The 20,270-nt window shown below is 37.7% G+C and overlaps 2 protein-coding genes across 4 annotated transcripts; one reads left to right on the top strand and one right to left on the bottom strand.

Moving 5' to 3' along the window:
- The first annotated feature begins 499 nt into the window (after positions 1-499).
- Positions 500-8,968, top strand: LOC122088098 (proteasome subunit beta type-7-B). Of its 3 annotated transcripts, none has more exons than XM_042657246.1 (9): positions 500-653; positions 1,258-1,422; positions 5,223-5,364; positions 5,569-5,665; positions 5,788-5,857; positions 5,951-6,055; positions 6,304-6,402; positions 6,531-6,621; positions 8,597-8,968. In XM_042657246.1, the coding sequence occupies exons 2-9, from the start codon at positions 1,276-1,278 to the stop codon at positions 8,671-8,673; spliced, it is 828 nt and encodes a 275-aa protein (XP_042513180.1). In that variant the 5' UTR covers positions 500-653; positions 1,258-1,275; the 3' UTR covers positions 8,674-8,968. The 3 variants fall into 3 exon arrangements, with proteins under 3 accessions (XP_042513180.1, XP_042513182.1, XP_042513181.1); XM_042657248.1 differs by having other exon boundaries at positions 558-707; XM_042657247.1 differs by having other exon boundaries at positions 583-734.
- Positions 8,969-10,206: 1,238 nt separating this feature from the next.
- Positions 10,207-18,136, bottom strand: LOC122089220 (2-Cys peroxiredoxin BAS1, chloroplastic-like). Its single transcript, XM_042658776.1, has 7 exons — positions 17,817-18,136; positions 15,873-15,947; positions 14,886-14,967; positions 14,707-14,786; positions 12,212-12,337; positions 10,705-10,818; positions 10,207-10,562 (listed from the first exon to the last, which is right to left on the bottom strand). The coding sequence occupies exons 1-7, from the start codon at positions 18,036-18,038 to the stop codon at positions 10,446-10,448; spliced, it is 816 nt and encodes a 271-aa protein (XP_042514710.1). The 5' UTR covers positions 18,039-18,136; the 3' UTR covers positions 10,207-10,445.
- Between the last annotated feature and the right edge of the window lie 2,134 nt (positions 18,137-20,270).

Below are 20,270 nucleotides of genomic sequence, written 5' to 3'. Positions count from 1 at the left end.
GTTTTAACAAAACATAATGGTTTAATATAAGGAAGAATTAAGGATCATAGAGGTTGTCCAAGAGTTTATTCAATAATTTACTCATATTATGTAGTTAAGTAGTTAAATCCTTATTTGTTAAATGCTTTATTTAATTTGATACAAGATTGAAGCGTTTATCAACAAAAACAAATTTTAGTAAGAATATGAATAAACTAGCATACAAATTACTAACCGTTTGGAAATCGCATAAAATAAACCGCGATCAAAATCATTTAAAACCATAAAACTGACACCGTTCAAAAACTATGGAACTGAAACCATTTACTAAACGGTTGCGATTTTCAAAAAGGCAACTGTTTAGTAAATGGTGCAGTTTTGATTTCAACCAAATAAATGTGGACCGAATCAAATTTTGCCATATACATCGAAATCGAATCGATTAACACCTTTAGCTTAGCAGTGGTGCAGCACCTTGGCTGTTCCCTACTTTCTCGGCATCCGAGATCCGACCCGTCGGGTGCCAAAAGGGGAAGTCCTAGAATCCGGTCTATAAATCCAGAGCATACTTCTTTCCCAAGTCTCCAGCCAGTACGCTTCCAATAAACTCTCGGACCATTTCCAGCAGCGCAGAACCGACGGGGTAAAGCTACAAAGTTGATATTTGATAACCAGTAAGACATCTCTCTACTGCTTCCATATTTACCTTACCTCGCCTTCGATCCTTTGTAAGTTCTCTGCATCTTCGATCCTTTGTAAGTTCTCTGCGTCTTCGATCCTCTATAAGTTTTGTTTTAAATCTTTATGGAGTATGAAGAAAATTATCTTAGCAATTAAGTTCAGGTACCGGATTGAATCCATAAAGCTTGGAACTAGGTTTTATCACCATCAAGCTATAGGTCACTGATTGAAGATTTTGACTCACCATTTCTTTACAAATTTGGAATTCTTGTTGTGCTATTATATTACTGCGTCATATTTTCCTGGTGAACTATCTGATGTTGTCGCTTCCCCGGCGATGTCTCTGTGATTTGAAATTAGCTTTTGTTCAACTCGCTGTAGATTTTTTGTTTGTTTTCATGCTATTGAAACGAAGCTAGGTTTATTTCGTGCTCATTATTTATTTTTGTATCTTATTGTTTCTATAATGAGTTTTCCTTTGACTATTTCCGGGTACATGTCCTGATTCCTCTTTATGTTTTACTGCAAACCTGAGGACTACAATGTTTAAACAAGTAGATGTTTGTAATTAAACGTTTTATGCCCTTATATTTGTAGGTTCAATTGAATTTCAAAATGTCGAAGGTAGATATAGATGTTCCTCCGAAGGGTGGTTTTAGTTTCGATCTCTGCAGAAGAAATGAAATGCTACTGCAAAAGGGTATCAATGTTCCTTGTTCCTTCCGGAAGACAGGAACGACCATTGTTGGTCTAATTTTCCAGGTATGGAACAAGCATAAACGCCTGTCTAAGTAGTTGTATTTATTACTATTGAATTTCCTTGTCATTCAGATGATTTTTCTACATATGGCCTACAAGAACTTGAATTTACCCTCAATGATATTTTTTTACTTAGTTTACTGTTAGAGCAAAGCAACTTGTTAGCCTGGTTGATTATTTCCGAGTGGACTGAAAGAATGATTCAGAGATTAACATAGACTTTTTTTGTCATTGAACATGTGTACACTCTACCAAGTGAGAGTACCCATTGCATCAATAGATTTAGTTGTAGATATTATGGACACTTGTGTTGGAGCTAAGTGGTCTTTCGCTGATACATGGGTTGGGTTCAGCATTTGGTTAATTCATACGTGGACAGTTTTCGCAATGAACAACTTTATGTATCATATGTGAGTGATTTTATTTTGACCAGTTCAGATGTTAATTACTCTTCTTTGCCTTTGAAGATTCCTCACAAGGCAATCTTTTTAGAGCTGTGGTTGGTTCTACGATGTCATGGGGAAAACTGAAATGAATGCTGAAAGTGAGCTAATACCATCTTTTGAGATTGTCTGACCATTCACTAATGCATTGTTGTCTTGCTTATTTTTTTCTATCAATGCTTTTGCTAATAAAGTGTGATGAACTCCTTGTTAGCTGGGTTTGTGATGCAGATAAATCAGAAAAAAAATGTGCTTATTCTAGTAGAAATAAGCATTGGGTTGGGTTGTAAATATGTTGGGCTTTTGGTCCAATGGCTTTTCTTTGTAATGGGCCACTTCTTAATAGGTCTAAAAATATAAATAGGATGTAGGAATACAGGATTTATTTTATTAGTTGGTCTAGTTATAGTCTATTTCCTTATCTTTAATTGTTATTGAAGTGTTTTAGTTAAGACAAAAGTTTTAAATAGGTCTCTCTGGGTCCAGCATTGTTGTAAGCTACTTTCCTTTATTTTATGCAGTGTTTTATTGAGTTAAGAACCTCCATAACAAGCTATTGGCTGGAAGAGTTTTAAGCTTAGTTTGAGCCTGCTTTTGAGTCTTCTATATAAAGTGTAAGGGGCTTTAGCCCTGTGCACGAATTTGATGAATGGAAATTGGCTTTCACCTTTTGTTTCTGTGAGATACATTGCTCTTTCTGCTGTGGTGATTCAATAGAAACCTAGTGGTGAGTTTCTGGTTTTGAGTTCTTATTTCCCATCGAATTGAAGAGTCCTAGTTCTTGTCTACTTCCCTATTTTCTGAGTTTCTGATTTGGTATTTTGGAATATTATTTCTGATAATTGGTTGTGGTGCAAATTCCTGTTTATTTAATACAGATCTGTTCTGGTTGCTTAAGTTTCTGATCTCAGTTTACTATTCGGAGATTCTGTTTCTTGAATCATTTCCCCTGTAGGATTGTCCCATAACTTCCAATTTGGCCGTCAAATTCAAGTCAAACTTTGAAGGACTATTGTTTTCTTAAAATCTGACCTGGACCAGACTAATAGCTTATCTGATCTGTTTTGTTTGATTAATGATTTTTCTCCGGAATGCTGGTTGGGTCCTATTGCAACCCTAATAGGGTTTCCCAACCTCAATGTCGCCACCAATTTGGGGATTACATCTACTTTTTAACCATGGTAGATTCTCTAGCAATTCAACTCCTATAAAGGTGAATCCAATGAATACCCTCACTACTGCTGTCGTTCTATTCCGTTCAAACAATGATGAAATCTATGCAAAGCTTATATTAACTGACTGGTGGCTTGAAATAAAGGAAAGAGTCTCATGCAATCTAGGGGTTATTCCAACTCCATCCCATAGGACCCGTCTCATGGTACCCCATCACAACCACCACATCATATACCTCCACTGCCATCGCCACCACCACTACAAACATATGGAGTTAATCGATATGATGATTGTAGAGTTGAAAGAGGAACAAAACTGGATGTCCTCAATTTCTGTGGGAACAACCCAGAGTAGTACCTTGACTGAGCTCATAGGTTGTTGATCTTTTTCAGATGTTACAAGTTGACTGAGACCAGAAAGATCTTATTTGCAGAATTTAAGTTGAAAGGCATGGCTGGAGTCTGGTGGATCAAACACCAGCAATAGAATCAGAATCAGAATCAGAATCAGAATCAAGACATTGGGTTACTTGCTATTTGGGCTATGAGATGAATGAAGCCATGGATCAGATATTTTTACCTACCGACTACAAACAATGTATACACCTTTGGTTTGCATAGTTGATATAGGAAAGCATGACAATTGAGGAGTACGTCGCCAGGTTTTATTGTTTAGTCACTCGATATGATTTTGAGTGGGATGAAGAGGTATCAGTGACACAGTTCCACAGTGCACCCTCAGATCAATGCTGCACTAGCATTCAGTCGACTGCCTATAATGGATGTTGTATAGGCAGGGCATATCAGTTAGAAGAAAACTTGAAGTGACCATACACTCGAAGGACCTTTACAAACACTTTTCCTAGGGATAATAGTTCCAATCAACAATAGTATTTCCCCAAGAAAGTCATTCAACAGACCACATGCTAGTGATTCATTTATAGCATCTTCACAACCTAACTAGCCATATCCTCCACCTCGGTGTGGTTCCACAGGCCTCCTGTGATGCCAAAAGATGCCATTCAATGTTTTACGTGCAAAGGAGACAAACATATTAGTGCTCAATGCACCAACTGTTTGGTGGCTTATATTGATAAGGATTCTTTTATACCTTATGTTCCAGAAAAACACCTTGGTTTTGAGACAATTGATTTAGAGGCAAAGCGTGAGCCGGGTGAAGTGAACGGCAATGACAATATCTTCCAAACCTGCATGAATGAAGTGCAATGACCAATTATGTAGCGTGGTCATCGATGGAGGTAGTTGAACTAATATTGTTTTTGAAGACGTTCATAAGCTAGAAGTGCAGACAGAGTCACATCCAAATACCTACAAAGCTTACATGGGTGAACAATGCTAACTTCAAGATTATTGATAAGTGTTTACTCATCTACTCTATTGGTGGATCCATGATATAGTATAATGTGATGTACTTCCTCTAAAGGTGTGTCGTATTCTTCTTAGTTGACAATGGTTTTTTGATAAGAAAGTGCAACATTGTGGGTATGCGAATACTTATCTTTCAAGCACGACAATAAAACTATGAAGTTTCTTCCCGCTAAAGATCTCTTCGACATTAAGCTCAAGAAAGTAGCGGGACCGTTCCTCTTCTAGCGTGTTGACTCAAATGGCCTCCTTGGTCCTTCTCCAAGCTCAACAAAGTAGAGTTTTTTTTAGAGTAGGAGAATTGATGCAATAGAACTTGACTAGTTGGACCAGCATGATCGACCTTGGAAACCTAAACTCATATGGAACGGGTCCAACCTAGGATTTTGGTCTGACAAGGGTTGGAAGTAATTTAGTTACTTTTTGTATCTTTTATTTGTTTTGGGTAGGATACGTAAGAATAGGCTAGTTTTGTTTAGAGTTGGATTAGGAGATAGTTTTACATTCCCACAAGGATTTTTTTTTTTTGGGCATATTTATACATTGTAGCCCAACATTGGAACACAGTGATTTGAATAGATAAGTATTGGGTTTTGCTATTCATGAGTGTGATTGCATGATTTCTTCCCCTCCCCTACAATTCTGAGATTCCATCTCAGATTGTATCTCTTCTCTAGCCGGCCCTCTACCACTTACCAATATCACCCTCCCCCAATAAATGAGTTTTACTTGTTTTATGGTGTAATAAAATTCATGGGTAGTTTTTTTTTTTGGATTCATTTATTTAAATTTTTATATTCAGGATGGTGTCATTCTTGGAGCAGACACTAGAGCCACTGAAGGGCCCATAGTTGCTGATAAGAACTGTGAGAAAATTCATTATATGGCCCCCAACATATACTGCTGTGGAGCGGGTACTGCTGCTGATACAGAGGCTGTGACAGGTGCTATTCAACATTTTCCCCCTTTATTTTTTTCTTTCTAGTGTAAAAGATTGGTTTATGATTGAAATTTTATGTCATTTTAGTTGTATGGCATGCTGCATCAATTTTCCAACTTGTGCTACCTTCTATGTCAGTTATCGGGATGCAAAACACTAATGTGTTTACCCTTGTTTCTGAAATGCTGTCATATTTCTCTTTTCTTAGACATGGTGAGCTCCCAGTTGCATCTACACCGCTATCACACAGGTCGGGAGTCGAGGGTCGTTACAGCTCTTAGCCTTCTAAAGACTCACCTTTTCAAGTAAACTTATTATATATTTTTTTTTAATAAATTCCACATGCTGTCTTGGCAATATTAGAACTTCCTATAATAAAGCCTTATGATGGTTTGGATTTGCCTGACTTCTTGTTCTCCTTGCTCAGTTACCAAGGGCATGTGAGTGCTGCTTTGGTACTTGGTGGAGTTGATGTCACAGGGCCACATTTGCACACAGTGAGTTTTGAATTTTTTATTAGGGTTCTGACAAGGACAGTCATTTTGGTTTGTGTGATTTGAAGTTTGTGAATTGAATGTTGTATTCTGCAGATCTATCCACATGGATCAACTGACACTCTGGCATTTGCAACAATGGGTTCTGGATCCTTGGCAGCCATGGCTGTCTTCGAATCGAAGTACAAGGAAGGCCTGACTGTAAGTTGGCTGGCTATAGTTAAACCCTTGATACATTTGTCTCTTGAATAATAGTCCTTGCACATTGTAACTCACAATTATTGGTTTAAAATCATTATTACATTCACGCCACTTGGTTGGTGGTGCTATGTCTGTCATGAAAGTCACATATTCAGAAATAGAGTACATGGCTTGTGTTTTCTTCTGTAACTGTAGAATGCACACTAGGTAATTTTATGGAATTTGAAGTCTTGAATATGTGATTGCAGAGGGATGAAGGAATACAGCTTGTGTCTGAGGCTGTATGTTCTGGAATTTTCAATGATTTGGGAAGTGGGAGCAATGTTGATGTTTGTGTGATAACTAAGGTTTGTTGATCACAACTTTTCTTTTGGGACTCGGGAGCTGGTGTACAATATAATATTTTATATATATATATATATATATATTCTCTGGTTGATCCTTTTTTTTTTTGGTGGCAATGCTGTTGGTATAGGGACACACGGAGTATCTGAGAAACCACCAGAAGCCAAATCCTCGGACATATATCAGTTCAAAAGGCTTTTCTTTTCTCAAGGGTCAGACTGGTTAGTAATTTCTTCCAGTACTCAGTTTATTTTGGCTGTGCTTCTTGTCGAACCCAACCCGGCATCTTTGTAGTTCAAAGACTTGATGCCTATATTTAGTTCCATCACTTTTTGTTCGTGGGTCCTTATCCTGTATAAGTGCATTTTTGCATGTCAAACATAAAATATTATCTGGCTTGCCTCGAGTTAATTTAGCTAAAATTGCTAGTTTACCTCTTTTAGTTCATTGTCTTAGGATTAGGTCCAAGAGAGACATGCACCATTTAGAAAGAGGATTCTTGGCTTGTAATTTGCCATCTAGTACATGATTCCAACCTCTAGTTGGCTAACCTTTAGAGCCATAATAACTGGGTCACCTTGACCATCTAATTACATGATCTTGGTAATACTCTAAAATCATCAACAGTGCTTCACAGAAAGTTAATTAATGGACAGGACTATCTGCTTTGTATAATGGAGCTCCTCTGGTTTAAGTGCTTACCTCTAATGAAATCTAGATCATAAGATGCTGGAACAATTTTTTCTGAAATTTAACACTATTCCAAATTCACGTACTAGACAGATTTGAATGGTGAAAAAAAAAAAAAATTTATAAGAATGAAAACTGAATTTTAGGAAAGCCATTAATTTAGCATCTCATTTAGTTTTAGTAAACAATATCGGTAACAGTTGAGACCATACTGAGTGTCTTGAATTTTCTTTTTAATTTGATTTTATAAAAATTATGCAGAAGTGTGACTGAACAACCATTGTGATAGGCTATCACAATGGGCACCTCATTTTGGGCCATGTGCTAAGGGGGTGCATATGGTTGATATGAACCATTAGTTAGATAGATCACATTGTTGATTTGTAATATAGTCAATTTGGGTGGTTCAACTCTACCATTTGGCTGACCTTGTGTTGGATTTCTCCATGAGTATTGTCAAGTGTTTTAGGCATTCCCTGAGTTTTTAACCAATGTTGAGCATCTTTTTAGCCATGTGTAAGAATCGACTTGGGCTGAAAACGCTTACAGTTATTCAAGGATTGTGGGGCCACCTCTACCCAAAATTTGTCCACCAAATGGGTTGCCATGTGGCAACTACAAGCTGCCCTTTTTGAATGGCCTGGTGCATTGCGCATTGTGCTACACCCCCCCCCCCCTCCCAACTCTAAAAATTAAGCTTAAATATCTTATCAGATCTGTTTTTCTCTTCTTTTTGGATATTCTGACATTTTAATTGGTTCTTCTAAGAAGTCCCTTTCCGAATAATAATTTGCAGTTACATCTTATAAGTAACTGGTATGCACTTTAGACCTATCCTTATGGTAATATTTCATTGTTAAATATAGTATTTTGGGTCCTCAGTCTGTAAAACCATTTATAATAAACATATTCGAAGTTTCCACAAAATGTCCCATTTTGGAAGGTTGTAGTTTCTCTAAAATAAAAATGCCAACCTGTGTTTACCTTCGTATATGGATTCTAAAACCAATTCATTTAATTCACCCCTTGATTCTCCATCTTCACCCATATGTCCTGTACTAGCTCTGGGATGAATAATCTCCGATGTGTCATTTTTGGGTTATCAGGACCTATGGCTGAACAGGTCCCTCTTTAAGATGGAGACCCGAAAATGAATGTGATGATTTGAACCTCGCAGTCGATGAATTATTGTTTCAAGCTTTTTGGCACCTTTATAATTCAAATTTTCTTCATTCGCTAAATTTATGTTTCATATCACCTGTTTTTCACTGATTTTCATCCTGTTGAGGACACCCCACAAAAAGAAAACAACCGTCCAAGTCAGGTAGTGGCCATTAGGAGCCCGACCATACCTAATAAATTGCCTTCTCATTTTAGTGCCAAGTCAAGATGGATTAGGTAATGAACAAAGTGACCAATTGATAAGTTGTAAATGATGCCATCCCTATAAATGCAGGAGGGCGCAAATAGATATCTAACCTTTTTAATGTCATCTTGTTCGTACAGAGGTTTTAACAACAAAAATCACTCCATTGAAAGAGAAAGTGGAAGTAATTGAAGGAGGTGATGCAATGGAGGAGTGAGACATACTGCCTGGGCAGAGGCAGACAATTGCTGACAATTTCGTGGAAGCAGTAAAAGATTGATTTGTATTAAATTAGTGTGCTTCTGATGACGATAAGATGCAATACCAATGTACTTGTTACCACCAGGTCATACTGGACGTGAGGACCAAAAGTTTTTTAATTGTATCTTTCCATTGCTTTCCATGAGGCCTGCAAGTACCAGTGGCTTGTCGCAGTAGTTGGATTTTAGGTCCCAGGGGAAAAACTCATAAAATTCAGTTTAATTTTAGCAAGGTTTCTCGTGATTTGGTGATGGAGTTTTCACAATCAAAAGCTAGGAAACAACTCCTTTCAACTCCTACTTATATTATCTGATGTGTTTGTTTAGATTAGCAATTATATTTCATCCTTGAATATCTCTCAGAACAAACAAGTAGAAGCAGTTTAAGGTTGCTGCAGGATGACCAGTGAATGATGCAATTTTCATCCTTACAGGTAAAAGAACAGAAGCAAACATAGCATTTGTGTTCCTGTGGTTTAAAACTCAAAATTAAACTTCCTATCCGATCTCTGAAAGTAGTCTTAAGGCAATATACTGAATATCCTAAAGTAAGTTCATGGAGATCAACCCCAGCTGATGCGAAACAGACTCCTAGAGGCTTTGAGGTGATAATTTGTCATTTAAGTATGCTGGGATATGTTTTTGCAACCAATCACCTCAGCTTCATTTACATCTAACAAAATCACAGAAGGCAACAGATTTTTGAACCATTTTCCTTGGGGCTTTGTTGACCTACTATGTGAGGAATGTCTAGAGTCGTAGTAATAGGGCTGACCATGAATCGGATTTTGCTCCGAAGTCCCAAGTCTAATCTGAGGTGATCATGATGGATCTGTTGAGTAATGACGCAAGTAAAGTAAAATGGATCAAGATATACCCCGCTCCATTCTGTGAATGATCTGATCTGATCAAGATTTCATGTATATAAATTGGCATTCTTATCTTTGTCACTCCCTTGAGCTTTTTCTTCTTAAGATGGAATTATATTAGCATGCTCAAGCGCGAGATGTGTTCAAAAGAAAATTAATTGTTCTTGAAGGCAATTTAGAAGAGAATACATGCCCATTCGATCCAGGAACCACGCTTGAGTCAGCCTGTTTCTATACTTCACTAGCCTTCATACCCTAAGCCAGACCATGTGTGCCCGGTGTGCCAAAATGTTAAAGACTGTAAGGTTTGAGCAATAAGCGTTTTAAGGAGGCCAGGGATCTTTCCATACAGTGGTCAGGGTGGAGGAAATGGAAAAAGTGATCCAGTTCTGTGCTAGACATCATAGGCTTCTGAATCAGTGCTAACTTGCTGAGACAACACGCACTATAGTAATAGGGCTGTGAAGGTCGCTTTTAACACTACAAGGATTTATCATCTTTGATCAAAGCAAGTTGCAGTGTTCACACTGGCACAGATCTCAAAACGTCGTGACTTATAAGAAATTTCAGGTCAAGTTCTGAGCACCACTTTTGAGGACTGAAAATCAATGCAACTGCACGGCCATAACACATCCTGTATGTTTTTTAGTGTGTACCTTCAAGGATACAGGCTAATACAAAGCTCACATGTGATACAAAATGTTCAGCAATCAGGAACACTTGACGGGGAAAATGTCCCACGTCCTTATTACCATGAACTGCTTCTCTAAGACGGGGGGAATAAACGGACTAACGATGAAACAAAATTCTCTGAGCTCGCCTAATAACAAAGGTGCTACTCACGCATCACTTTGATTCTGTTATATTGCTGAAAAATATTCTTTGCTACGCTTGGGATCTGGCTTCATGGACTTCTCTCCAGGCTTCCACCCAGCTGGGCAAACCTCATCTGGATTCTCTTGGACATACTGCAATGCCTGGAAGATAAATGCATGCAAGTAATCATCATTAGACGATACAAAATAAAATTGTTAACAGTAAAGGTAGCAGCATTTCCAGTAGTTTAATCATAACAGATTTGCAAAAGCTAAATGCAAGCTACTTATTTACTATATTCACCTGGAGTGTTCTCATTGTCTCATCAACACTCCGGCCAATGGCCAGATTGTTAATGGTGGAGTGTTGAATAATTCCTTCCTTGTCAATAATGAAAAGTCCCCTCAACGCAATTCCCTGTTGCATTGTCCAACTACTAGTGAGAATGCAATACATAGAGAACACCTGTTTGGAATTGAGACCCAGTCTGCATTAAGTCATGCTACTGCAAAGATGTTTAATCATAACCTGGTGAAATTATCATTTGTGTTGTGAGGCACGCACAGACAATCATAGAGAACATCAGGCTTCTCATAAAAAAAATAGAAAACATCAGGCTAATTAGCCAGTTTATTCAACAAAGCACCAGCATAGTCAGGTTTTGGTGCATTGGATCTCAGCTCCATAAAAATTCCCCCACCTTGAAGCCACTGTATAACAGTAATCATATTATGCCAACAAATTGCAGATGAAATGATACAAGGGCATGGTCCAAAATTCATGTAAATGACTGGAATACATGGTTTTAGGACTTGGAATCGGATCAGGTAAATTGCCTGATTTGACTTCGAATCGCAGTCACTCGGGTCCAAGTTTCATGTGATTATCAAGACTCCCTGAAAATCCACCCGATTCCTACAATGCATAACACCCTAATCATATCTCAAACACTGAATACCCTCGCACTCCACCAACCTCTGCAACTTCTTCAGATCACTGTAAGCTGCCACAGCGTCAATACCGGTCTTCCCTGTGGAAAGTCCACCATTCGCACCTGTCTGGCATTCTCCTTCATCAACGATCTCAATCTCAGATGCAATCTCTAATCATAGAATTACACCAATTCATCAGAGGGGTCCAACATTTAGAAGAGGCAGCAGTTGCGGTGTCGGATTTGGCTGACGATTTGGATTTCCAACTGGATTTGCCTCAGCTTCTTTGCAAGGATAAGAGTTTGCTGTCTTCTTCCATGAGATTGATGGCGAGGTCAGTGCAGGAGATGATGAGGGAGGATAGCAGGTGGATGTAGAACATGCAGTGGAGAGGAAGAGAAATAGATAGGAAAAAGGAAGATGCAGGAGAGAGAGTTTTGATCCTAGCCAGTTCTCCAGGATCAGTAGGGGGATTCCATGCAATCCGACTTGAGATCAGATCTGAATCGGTGGGAATCAATCCCATCCCTGAATCCATTCTCTAAAATATTGCTGGGCAATTCAATAAACTTGAAAGGTGGTAAAATCATCTATTCTGTCTAATCTACAAAGTACAGTCAGGCTCTGCATACACTTGCGAAAATGAACCAGTTGTTGCTAATATGCTGGCCATAAGTAAACAGCATTAGAAAGTAACTGTTTTCTCTTTATTTCATCTCTCGGGAATTTCCCAGCAGATATTTAGCTGGTCATGATAAACACCTCATTCTAAATGGAAAAAAAAAATCAATCATTTACAAACAGAGAAGTTTCTTGATGAACCAAAACAAGTTAACCCTAGATTAGAAAAATCCAGGAAGAAAGAGTGAACATCATACCTGATCAGGGATCAATACATCATAGGATTTTGAAATTGATTTGGTCACATCAGAAATTAACGGATACTTCAGATCACCAAGTCCACCTGATTTCCTATCTGTTTGAACCCATGTAAGGTGCGAGAACTACAAGAAGAAAAATAAAATAAGGGTATAAACAAGATTTCATATTTTCATTAGGGCAATAAATTGATGTTCTGAATAGAAGTTACATGGAAATATATACTCAAATGTTTAACGACGAACATTCAAACAAAAGTATCCCTGGAACATTATAAACTAAAAACAGGATAAGCAATCATTAACACCTTCAAGAACTTAATACAATATTTTTTCTCTATAACAGATAAAGACAATATAACTTCTTGAAGTGAACTTTAAAAGCCCAAGGACCAGCAGATCTAATCACACTTTGATATTATAGGTTTCATTCCACAATAATCTTCTTCTTTATTTGCACCTCTCAGCCATGTCTAACCATGGTAAAAAGCAATTATTTATGCCTTCTCACTCCTAAAAGCAACTGATGTCGTCCCATCCTTCTTCCACGTTTTCTCTACCCAGGAGAGAAACCATGTCCAAAGATTTTTCCAGATACATTAATCAGAAGAGAAAATACCAAAGAAACATTTTCTACGCAAGGTTTCCATTTCAACATTGCCAAACACTCCAATGCTTACAGCATGATGTCCTATGAAATTATAGCTTATCAAATAGGATCCTGGTTCATTCCTTTGCAATAAATCAGAATCCTCAATAGGCAGGATCGTTGGAAGGTGAGAACACCTAAACTAATAATTTTAAATAACAAAGAAAGATAAGAAGATATGACTGGAAGAGTCTCACCCCAGGCAAGACAAGTATCTCACTAACCACCCAGCCTCTCATCAGGAACAACTTCTCACTGCAGCTGTCTCTCAGAGAAGAATGGTATAAACCAAATTTCATTCAGATTCTGAGTTCAAATGCTTACAGGGAAGTAGGGAACTCTTATTATAGGGAGGCTAGGAGGGTTTCTAGACCCCCATTGGGACTTCTTCCTAGACTTAATGGCATGTACATTTCAAATGACTTAAATTGGGACTTCTCAAGATATTTGATGAACTTACATTTGCAAGGCCTTTTCACAACTAACAATGAAACTAACTTATTGACATTCCCAGGGCTTCAGAACTGTAGAGGACTAGATACAACTAGCTAGATAAATTTGTATGGGCCACTTATCCCTCACATATGGGGCTTCAAAATAGGCCAATTACAATAGAAAACATAAAAATTCCTAGCCTATGACCCAGCTAACCCATTAGGCTACTTATTTAACCATTTAAACTAGGATTTGGGCTTGTTCCGACATGAATACTTGTGCTAGAATCTCTCTTGCTACAAGTCAAATTCTTTGTCTTAGTTGGATCCAGTAACTCATCAATTCATTCAAGGCTAGAGCATCTTGGGATATCTAATGGAGGGTACAGATCTGTTCCTATGTATGTGGGGAATAATTTCGTAGGCAAGGGTATTTCCGATTTATGTATTATATTAACAATTCTATTATAATTTTAATGACTCATAAGTCATCAAGGATTCAAGGTAACTCCATTCTTTGTGCCATTAACTCAAGTCCCAGTTTTGAGTTTTAAAAAATTGCAGGGAGGTTTTACTTCTTACCTTTCAAACCACCTTTTTTTTTCTTCACTCACTTGATGCTAGCACATAACCACTTATGTTTTTGGTAATGAATGGCGTTAAAGAAGCCCTAACCATAAAATTCACACCCTGTACTTCACCTAACTCATTTTGTCCATTTGATTTCTCCACAACCTTAAATCCCATAGGCATTCCAATCAACCCTGCTGCCCAAAACAAGTCAACGTCCAATCCTATAGTTGTTAACATTATAAGCCCAAGATTTGGTTCCCATATTCAACAACAACAACAACAACATGGCCTTATCCCAACTAAATGGGTCGGCCATAGCATGTCACTGATACAGTTTCTAGGACTCATCCCAACAAGATTATAATGTATCGCACAACACAAGATGGCCAAGTCTGAGTGTTACATTCATGTCAACCAGTTGAGTTCTTCTCTTAGTCTCTTTGAAGTTAAAAAACTTAATGGGCTACCTGAGCTATATGATCAGTATCCAAGAATTGCTTCCAGATCGTTACCGATGCTCTTCACAACTTCAAATAGTACGTTATTCTCCACTGGAAGAAAGTTAGAAAGAAAAGGATGCACCCCAGTTCATTCATTTGTACAAAATATTACCAAGTTTGAAAAAGACAAGCTTGGATATTGGATAGTCAAATTTGGTGATATGGAAAAAAATTTAATTACTAATGAAGAAATGTCAAGGGATATAAGTTTGACTAATGAATAGGTTTATTATACATGACAATTGACAAATGTCAATAATACACAGCACCAAAAGAATTTACGAGGTTGCAGGATGATAGCAATAAAACCTTGAGTTAAACAATGAAAACCCAACTCACCACACTGTCGACGGAAACACCCAATATCTCCGTGTTTAACTTCTCAAAATCTGAGTATCGGTCACTGAAAGCAGTGATCTCTACAGGCATGAAAGTCACAGAATGGGAAAGACAAAGAATTCAGTTCCAAAATACAGAAATCTGGCATTCAATTAACATTCTTCAAGAGTCAAACTCACCAGTGGGGCAAACAAATGTGAAATCCAGCGGATAGAAAAAGAGAATCACATATTTCTTTCCAATATACTCGGACAGCTTGACCTATTAAAACAAAATCTCAATTAGGGACACAATAGAACATATGGTATTTAGTCCATCATTAATCACAGTGAAGCAGTGACAAATGTTACAATACCAAAAACCACTTATTGAGTTTCAAAGGAACAGATGTGAAGCACTTAATACGTATATGCACCATACCATCAAATTGGTTGTTAATAAATGTACAGAATACACTAGACATGACAATAAACTGAGGTCAAAATCTAATTTCAAAACATTATTCAAAAACCCAGAAAGAAAATCTAATTTGAAAACAAGGAACAGTCTGGAGCACAATTAACTAATTCAGCAATTTCTCAGGTCTGGTTCAGGTTCATGGTTCGATCTCACAACCTCTCAGTAAACATGGTTCATTAATTATAGATTTCCCCCACCCCCACCCCAACCCACCAAAGTGTTAAAATGTGAGGAATATGCATCTACAATTAGGTGAGAGTGGTCCTCATTGGAGCTTAGGGAACATTATTTTATTTTCTTTTTGAAAATCCAAACAAAATGGCCTTTGATAAGTCGGATTTGAAGGATGGGTAGTGAAAAAAAACCAACATAGCCTATACTTTAGATTGAGAACGGAAATCAACCATTAGGTAGTTGACCATAAAGACCAACCGACTAGCTTACCATTATAATTTCAAAGCCCTCCAGTAATAGGCCCTTCTATTATTGCACTTACGGAAAAAATACAAAGATGACTAGTTCAATTGCAAAAGGCAAATTTAACTCATTGTTACAAACCATTTGTAGGTACATGGTGATGGTAAGATATGATATGGATATTATTTCTGATTGATCCAACAATTTTGTTCTTCTGGCTCCATTTGTTTCCAGGTAAAAACCACAAAGGAAAATGTTCAGTTGAAACAAATGCAGCTTCAAAGACATACCTTAATGAACTCCTGATCAAAAACTGCTTCAGCTTCAAAATCTGGGGCCGGATTACCAACCAAAGGAAGTTCACTCTGGGAAACAGGAGGCGAAGCAAACATCAAAGATCAGAGGGGGTGGGGGAAGAGCATAGTTTAAACTGGCAAGAAATAATCATCAATCAAAATTTATATGTAAAAACAAAAATATTGACAAATGATCATGTGGATAAACATGGTCACATAGCTGTTACAGGTTTTTAAAAATACAATCTTTTTACAATTCAATTAAAGAATTTGGGACCTTCATTTCTTACTGGCCTTGCTTAGAAAGCTACTCAAGCCGTATTTCGGTACAAGGGGATGGACAGGATATAATCAGAACAAGAGCTACATACTACTGACATGAATTTACAATCATGGACGGGAAGTTAGGGCCAGCAGTTGATATTTTACTTTGGGTATTCAACCCCAAAAGGACAAAGTTTGTATATGAGGATACTTCTGATTATTTTACAAGACTGAACCTTGACAACAACCCTGTGGAAACAAAGCAAAACTGTAATACCTCAGTAGTCTATCATGTTGTGCACTAGGAGAGACTACGATATGAATATTGACTCCATCCACGGAAAGGGATGGTGTATCATAAAAAATCCAAGTTCCCTTAAATGCTGTAACAGTTCTATGCAATTTTGTCATTCGGGCTCTCTTATTACAATAAGTCTACCAGTTGCACCTTGGACAACTTTCTTCCTCTTCATTTTTTTATTTTTATTTTTATTTTTTGGGTGGGGGTGATTAAAAAACATATTAAGAAAGAAAGAAGAAAAAATAATACAATGCCAAAAGACAGATAAGAGCCCAAAAAAAGCAAAACACCATAATGCACCTCAAGGGCCTTAGACAAAGCTAACAATATAGGTCAAGAACGATCCTATGGGAAACAAAACAACAAGTTTTCCAGTTTTCTGGTTGAAAATAGTATAGGGAGAACCCAATATGATGACTCCATCTCGCTGTAAAAACATTATAGCCATCTGAAACATCAGCTCAACCTTGGTGAGAAAAGCCGAAGAGGAAGGCCGCCACTGAGTAATACGGATGAAAGGAAATTTCCTCGCCTGGATCCACACTAGTTTCATGAGGCAAAAGTTACGGGAGCTCTTCTGAAGATGCTGACAAAGGAATTGTCGACCTCGGGGAATGCATCGCATGGAGGCTCAGAGGGGAAGGTTAAAGGTGAAGTCCCTCTCCAAATTTTACCTTGTAATTGAAGTACTTCTTGTTTCTGGTTTGACATAAATATGGGCAGGATACATCTCATGCACAAAATGTAAAACAATTCAACATGCTACCCAAGCATAACGTACTCTAGGACAGGTCCATGTATCTTTTGACCGTGTCCTTTATTCTTCACCCACCCCACCCCCAACCGAGGAGAATCGAGACCCCTTCACTGATTTCATTAATGAGACAGAAAGAATAGGAAAGACCCGTTCAAGAGTGAAAGCATTCAAAACCAGTAGTCACACAAGCTCTTAAAATGTGACTGAAACTAGAAAGCAAGTTCAAGTACACGGAAATAACATCAGATTCCTAGCATAAGTCACCCAAGAATAAATTGTCCACCAATAATCATCAAATAAGAAAGCGAAATAATTATAACCGGAAAACTGATAAAATTCATTGTAGCTTCACAAATTTGGAAAATTCCGCGAGTAATTGCAGACTACCAAAACACACAAGATAAGGCAAATTCAGCAGATAACAGTACCATTCGATCCATCTTCACAATAGTTCAAAAATATTCATTACACAACAGAAACGGAAACACAGGAAAATCCAATAAGACGATGTAAAGCACATTTTCCCCAAAACTTCGACGATTAAGCTAACGACAGAACAGCTCTACACTGAGATATAAAAGGAAGCAAAAGCAATATAAATCTAAGAATCTCTTACGGCATTGACAACAAAGCTCCTCCTGGAAGAAGATCTGGGGTTGGAAATTGGCCTAGAGACGCGAGACTGGAAGGGTCTTCGGAGACCATTGAAGCTTTTGGGAACGGTTAGGGTTTGAGAGAATGGCTTGGAAGGGACCATAGAAGCCATGGGCTTCGCAGATTTGCATGAGAAAGAGCCAGGGCTCGACGAGATAATGGCAGAAGAAGCTGAGCACGCCATCTCGGTTTCGCTCTCTCACTCTTCTCCACTGAGCAGAAGAGAGTCTCGTTGTCCGAGTAAAAAGGTCACTATGCCTGGATAAGCAAAAAGCTTATGCCCTTTTAAATAGCACATAACAGGCTCCACAGATTCGGGACAGCTTCTCTATTAAAAAACAACAAAAAAAAAAAAAAAAAAAAAACAAAAAAAAAAAACAAAAAAGAAGAAAAATAGTAAACGAGGTATCCACTATCCAGCATTGGGTGAAATTTCACCTTTATCTATCGTGATCCCAATTTTACCCCAATCTCATCCAGTGATAGAATAATTAGAATATAGAGAGTACGAGGAGGGAGAGAGGGAAAAACCCAAAAAGGAATGTGGATCATGTTTTCGTATGAGAACCATTCTTTTACACGTTTGGATCAGTTCAGTAAGAGAATGTTCTGACCTTAGGTGAATTCCATCAATATGGATCAAGTTGTAATTACTTAGCTATAATCTTGTTCTTGCAGGCAAAGAAATTGAATAATTCCCTTTCCCTGCTTCCTAAATATCCTTCAAATTTTTGATATGTTTAAAAATACCCTTTGAGATTTTGTTTATCTGACTGCTTATTGGATAAAGGACCACTAGAGGGAAAAAGAGAGAAAGGATCAGCTGCTCTAATGATTTAAGTATCTAACAACTATCTTTTTTGTTTTTAAATATATCCCTATTTACTCTTATAATGATAGAAAGTAGGACAAGTGTTGGACACTGACTTGTATGATCAGGTAATTGTACGAGGATCCAATCTCGAGGAGAGGCAGCGGTGGTTTTGTCCGAGGTAAACCACCTCTTCATTCTATCGCTTCCTCTATCTTCTCATTTGCTCCAAACATTTCAGACAACACTCGAATACACTCAAATTGTTCGTTGTTTTGATACTAGAACTCAATGAGACTTGCCTCGGACTCCAACCTGCGAGTGAGTACGAGAGCATCGAGGTTCTCGACCCTACACACACTCCATTCTCTGAACCGGCATTGTTGCTGCCATTGCCGCTGCTGCTGTTGGGCTTGCCATGATTGCTGCTCATTCTGAAGTATAGAGCTATAAAACAAGAAAAGTAAGCAAAGACCAAGAAAAATTAAAAAAGAGTTAGCCATGTTGTGGCAATAGAAGTTTTAGAAGAAGAACTGTAATTCTCTGTGATGAAGTGGGAACTGAGGTGTGGGATTGTATTTAACGAAGAAGAGGGAGAAACGGGTCAGTCGTGGACACATTTAAGGGGGTTGCTGAAGTATCATTAGGCCATTTTTCAGCTTGCATGGATACTCAACTCTGCTATGCCGACACATGGAGGTGGCCTTAGCGTTTCAGAGAATACTAAACAATGGCGCTATGTGTCCAAATTTGTAAACTTTTTGTCATGACCGTCGCTCCAAATTTAGTACACTCTCCAGTAAATTATGTGATGGATAATCACATCAAAATAAAGAGGCAAAACCCACTTTTTTTTTTTTTGGTAATAAAATACCCACTTTGTGCTTCTTCTATTTTAGTGCCATTAATAGTTTAAGATCATTTTTTCGTGGATATAAAGAAGATAGAGGTAGTCAGGTATCTTGGTATTAGGAAGGTCCATAGCTTGATAATGGGCTGCGTTTGGTATGTATTCTTGGAATACATATTGCGTTTAAGGTTCATTTTGAAATGAAAAAATAGAAAAGAGTCGGGCGAATGTGTTATTGATCCATAATATATTCCAAAAATATGTTTGTCGTAATAGGAATTATTACTTTTTGGGGATTCTGATCATTGTATTGCATTGTTATTTATTGAAGTGTTTCAAGTAAACGATAGAGCAATGTGAGCGCCACAACAATTAGGGCGACTGCAAAAGTCAAGTTATCCAATTGGGTGCTGGTGGGAGTACATCCACACTATTCACCTGTTTGAGGAGGAGCTAGTCCAATGGTGACTTTCTCCCGAGATGATCTCTAACTAGAAGTGGTACACCAACCCTAACAAGATGGTGGTCTGAAAAGCACAAGTACTCTTGGTACTTCAATTCTTTCTTCGATTATCATAAGCTATCTTTGTTTATGTTAAAATACACATATGAAATGACGGTATTTACCATTATCAACCAAAATGTGTTTTATACTAAATAGGCAAAAAAGTAAAATTACGAATTTTTTTACACATTAAAACATATCAATAAGAAAATCTCATTAGATAAAATAAAGATTAGGCAGTTAATTGAAG

The sequence above is a fragment of the Macadamia integrifolia genome, chromosome 9, assembly GCF_013358625.1.
Source record: "Macadamia integrifolia cultivar HAES 741 chromosome 9, SCU_Mint_v3, whole genome shotgun sequence".
NCBI lineage: Eukaryota > Viridiplantae > Streptophyta > Magnoliopsida > Proteales > Proteaceae > Macadamia > Macadamia integrifolia.
The sequence above is the reverse complement of the archived record's forward strand: the minus strand, read 5'-3'. Positions and strand labels throughout refer to the sequence as shown.

What these genes read in the sequence shown, in the direction of transcription:
- LOC122088098 (XM_042657246.1), top strand. Translation starts at nt 1,276, where the DNA reads ATGTCGAAGGTAGATATAGATGTTCCTCCGAAGGGTGGTTTTAGTTTC. An exon ending in CTAAAGACTCACCTTTTCAA is followed by an intron (nt 5,666 to 5,787) that starts GTAAACTTATTA and finishes CTCCTTGCTCAG; the next exon opens with TTACCAAGGGCATGTGAGTG. An exon ending in ATGTTTGTGTGATAACTAAG is followed by an intron (nt 6,403 to 6,530) that starts GTTTGTTGATCA and finishes CTGTTGGTATAG; the next exon opens with GGACACACGGAGTATCTGAG.
- LOC122089220 (XM_042658776.1), bottom strand. Translation starts at nt 18,038, where the DNA reads ATGGCGTGCTCAGCTTCTTCTGCCATTATCTCGTCGAGCCCTGGCTCT. An exon ending in GTGTTTCCGTCGACAGTGTG is followed by an intron (nt 12,338 to 14,706) that starts GTGAGTTGGGTT and finishes TTCTTCTTGTAG; the next exon opens with TTCTCGCACCTTACATGGGT. An exon ending in AGACAATGAGAACACTCCAG is followed by an intron (nt 10,563 to 10,704) that starts GTGAATATAGTA and finishes TTTATCTTCCAG; the next exon opens with GCATTGCAGTATGTCCAAGA.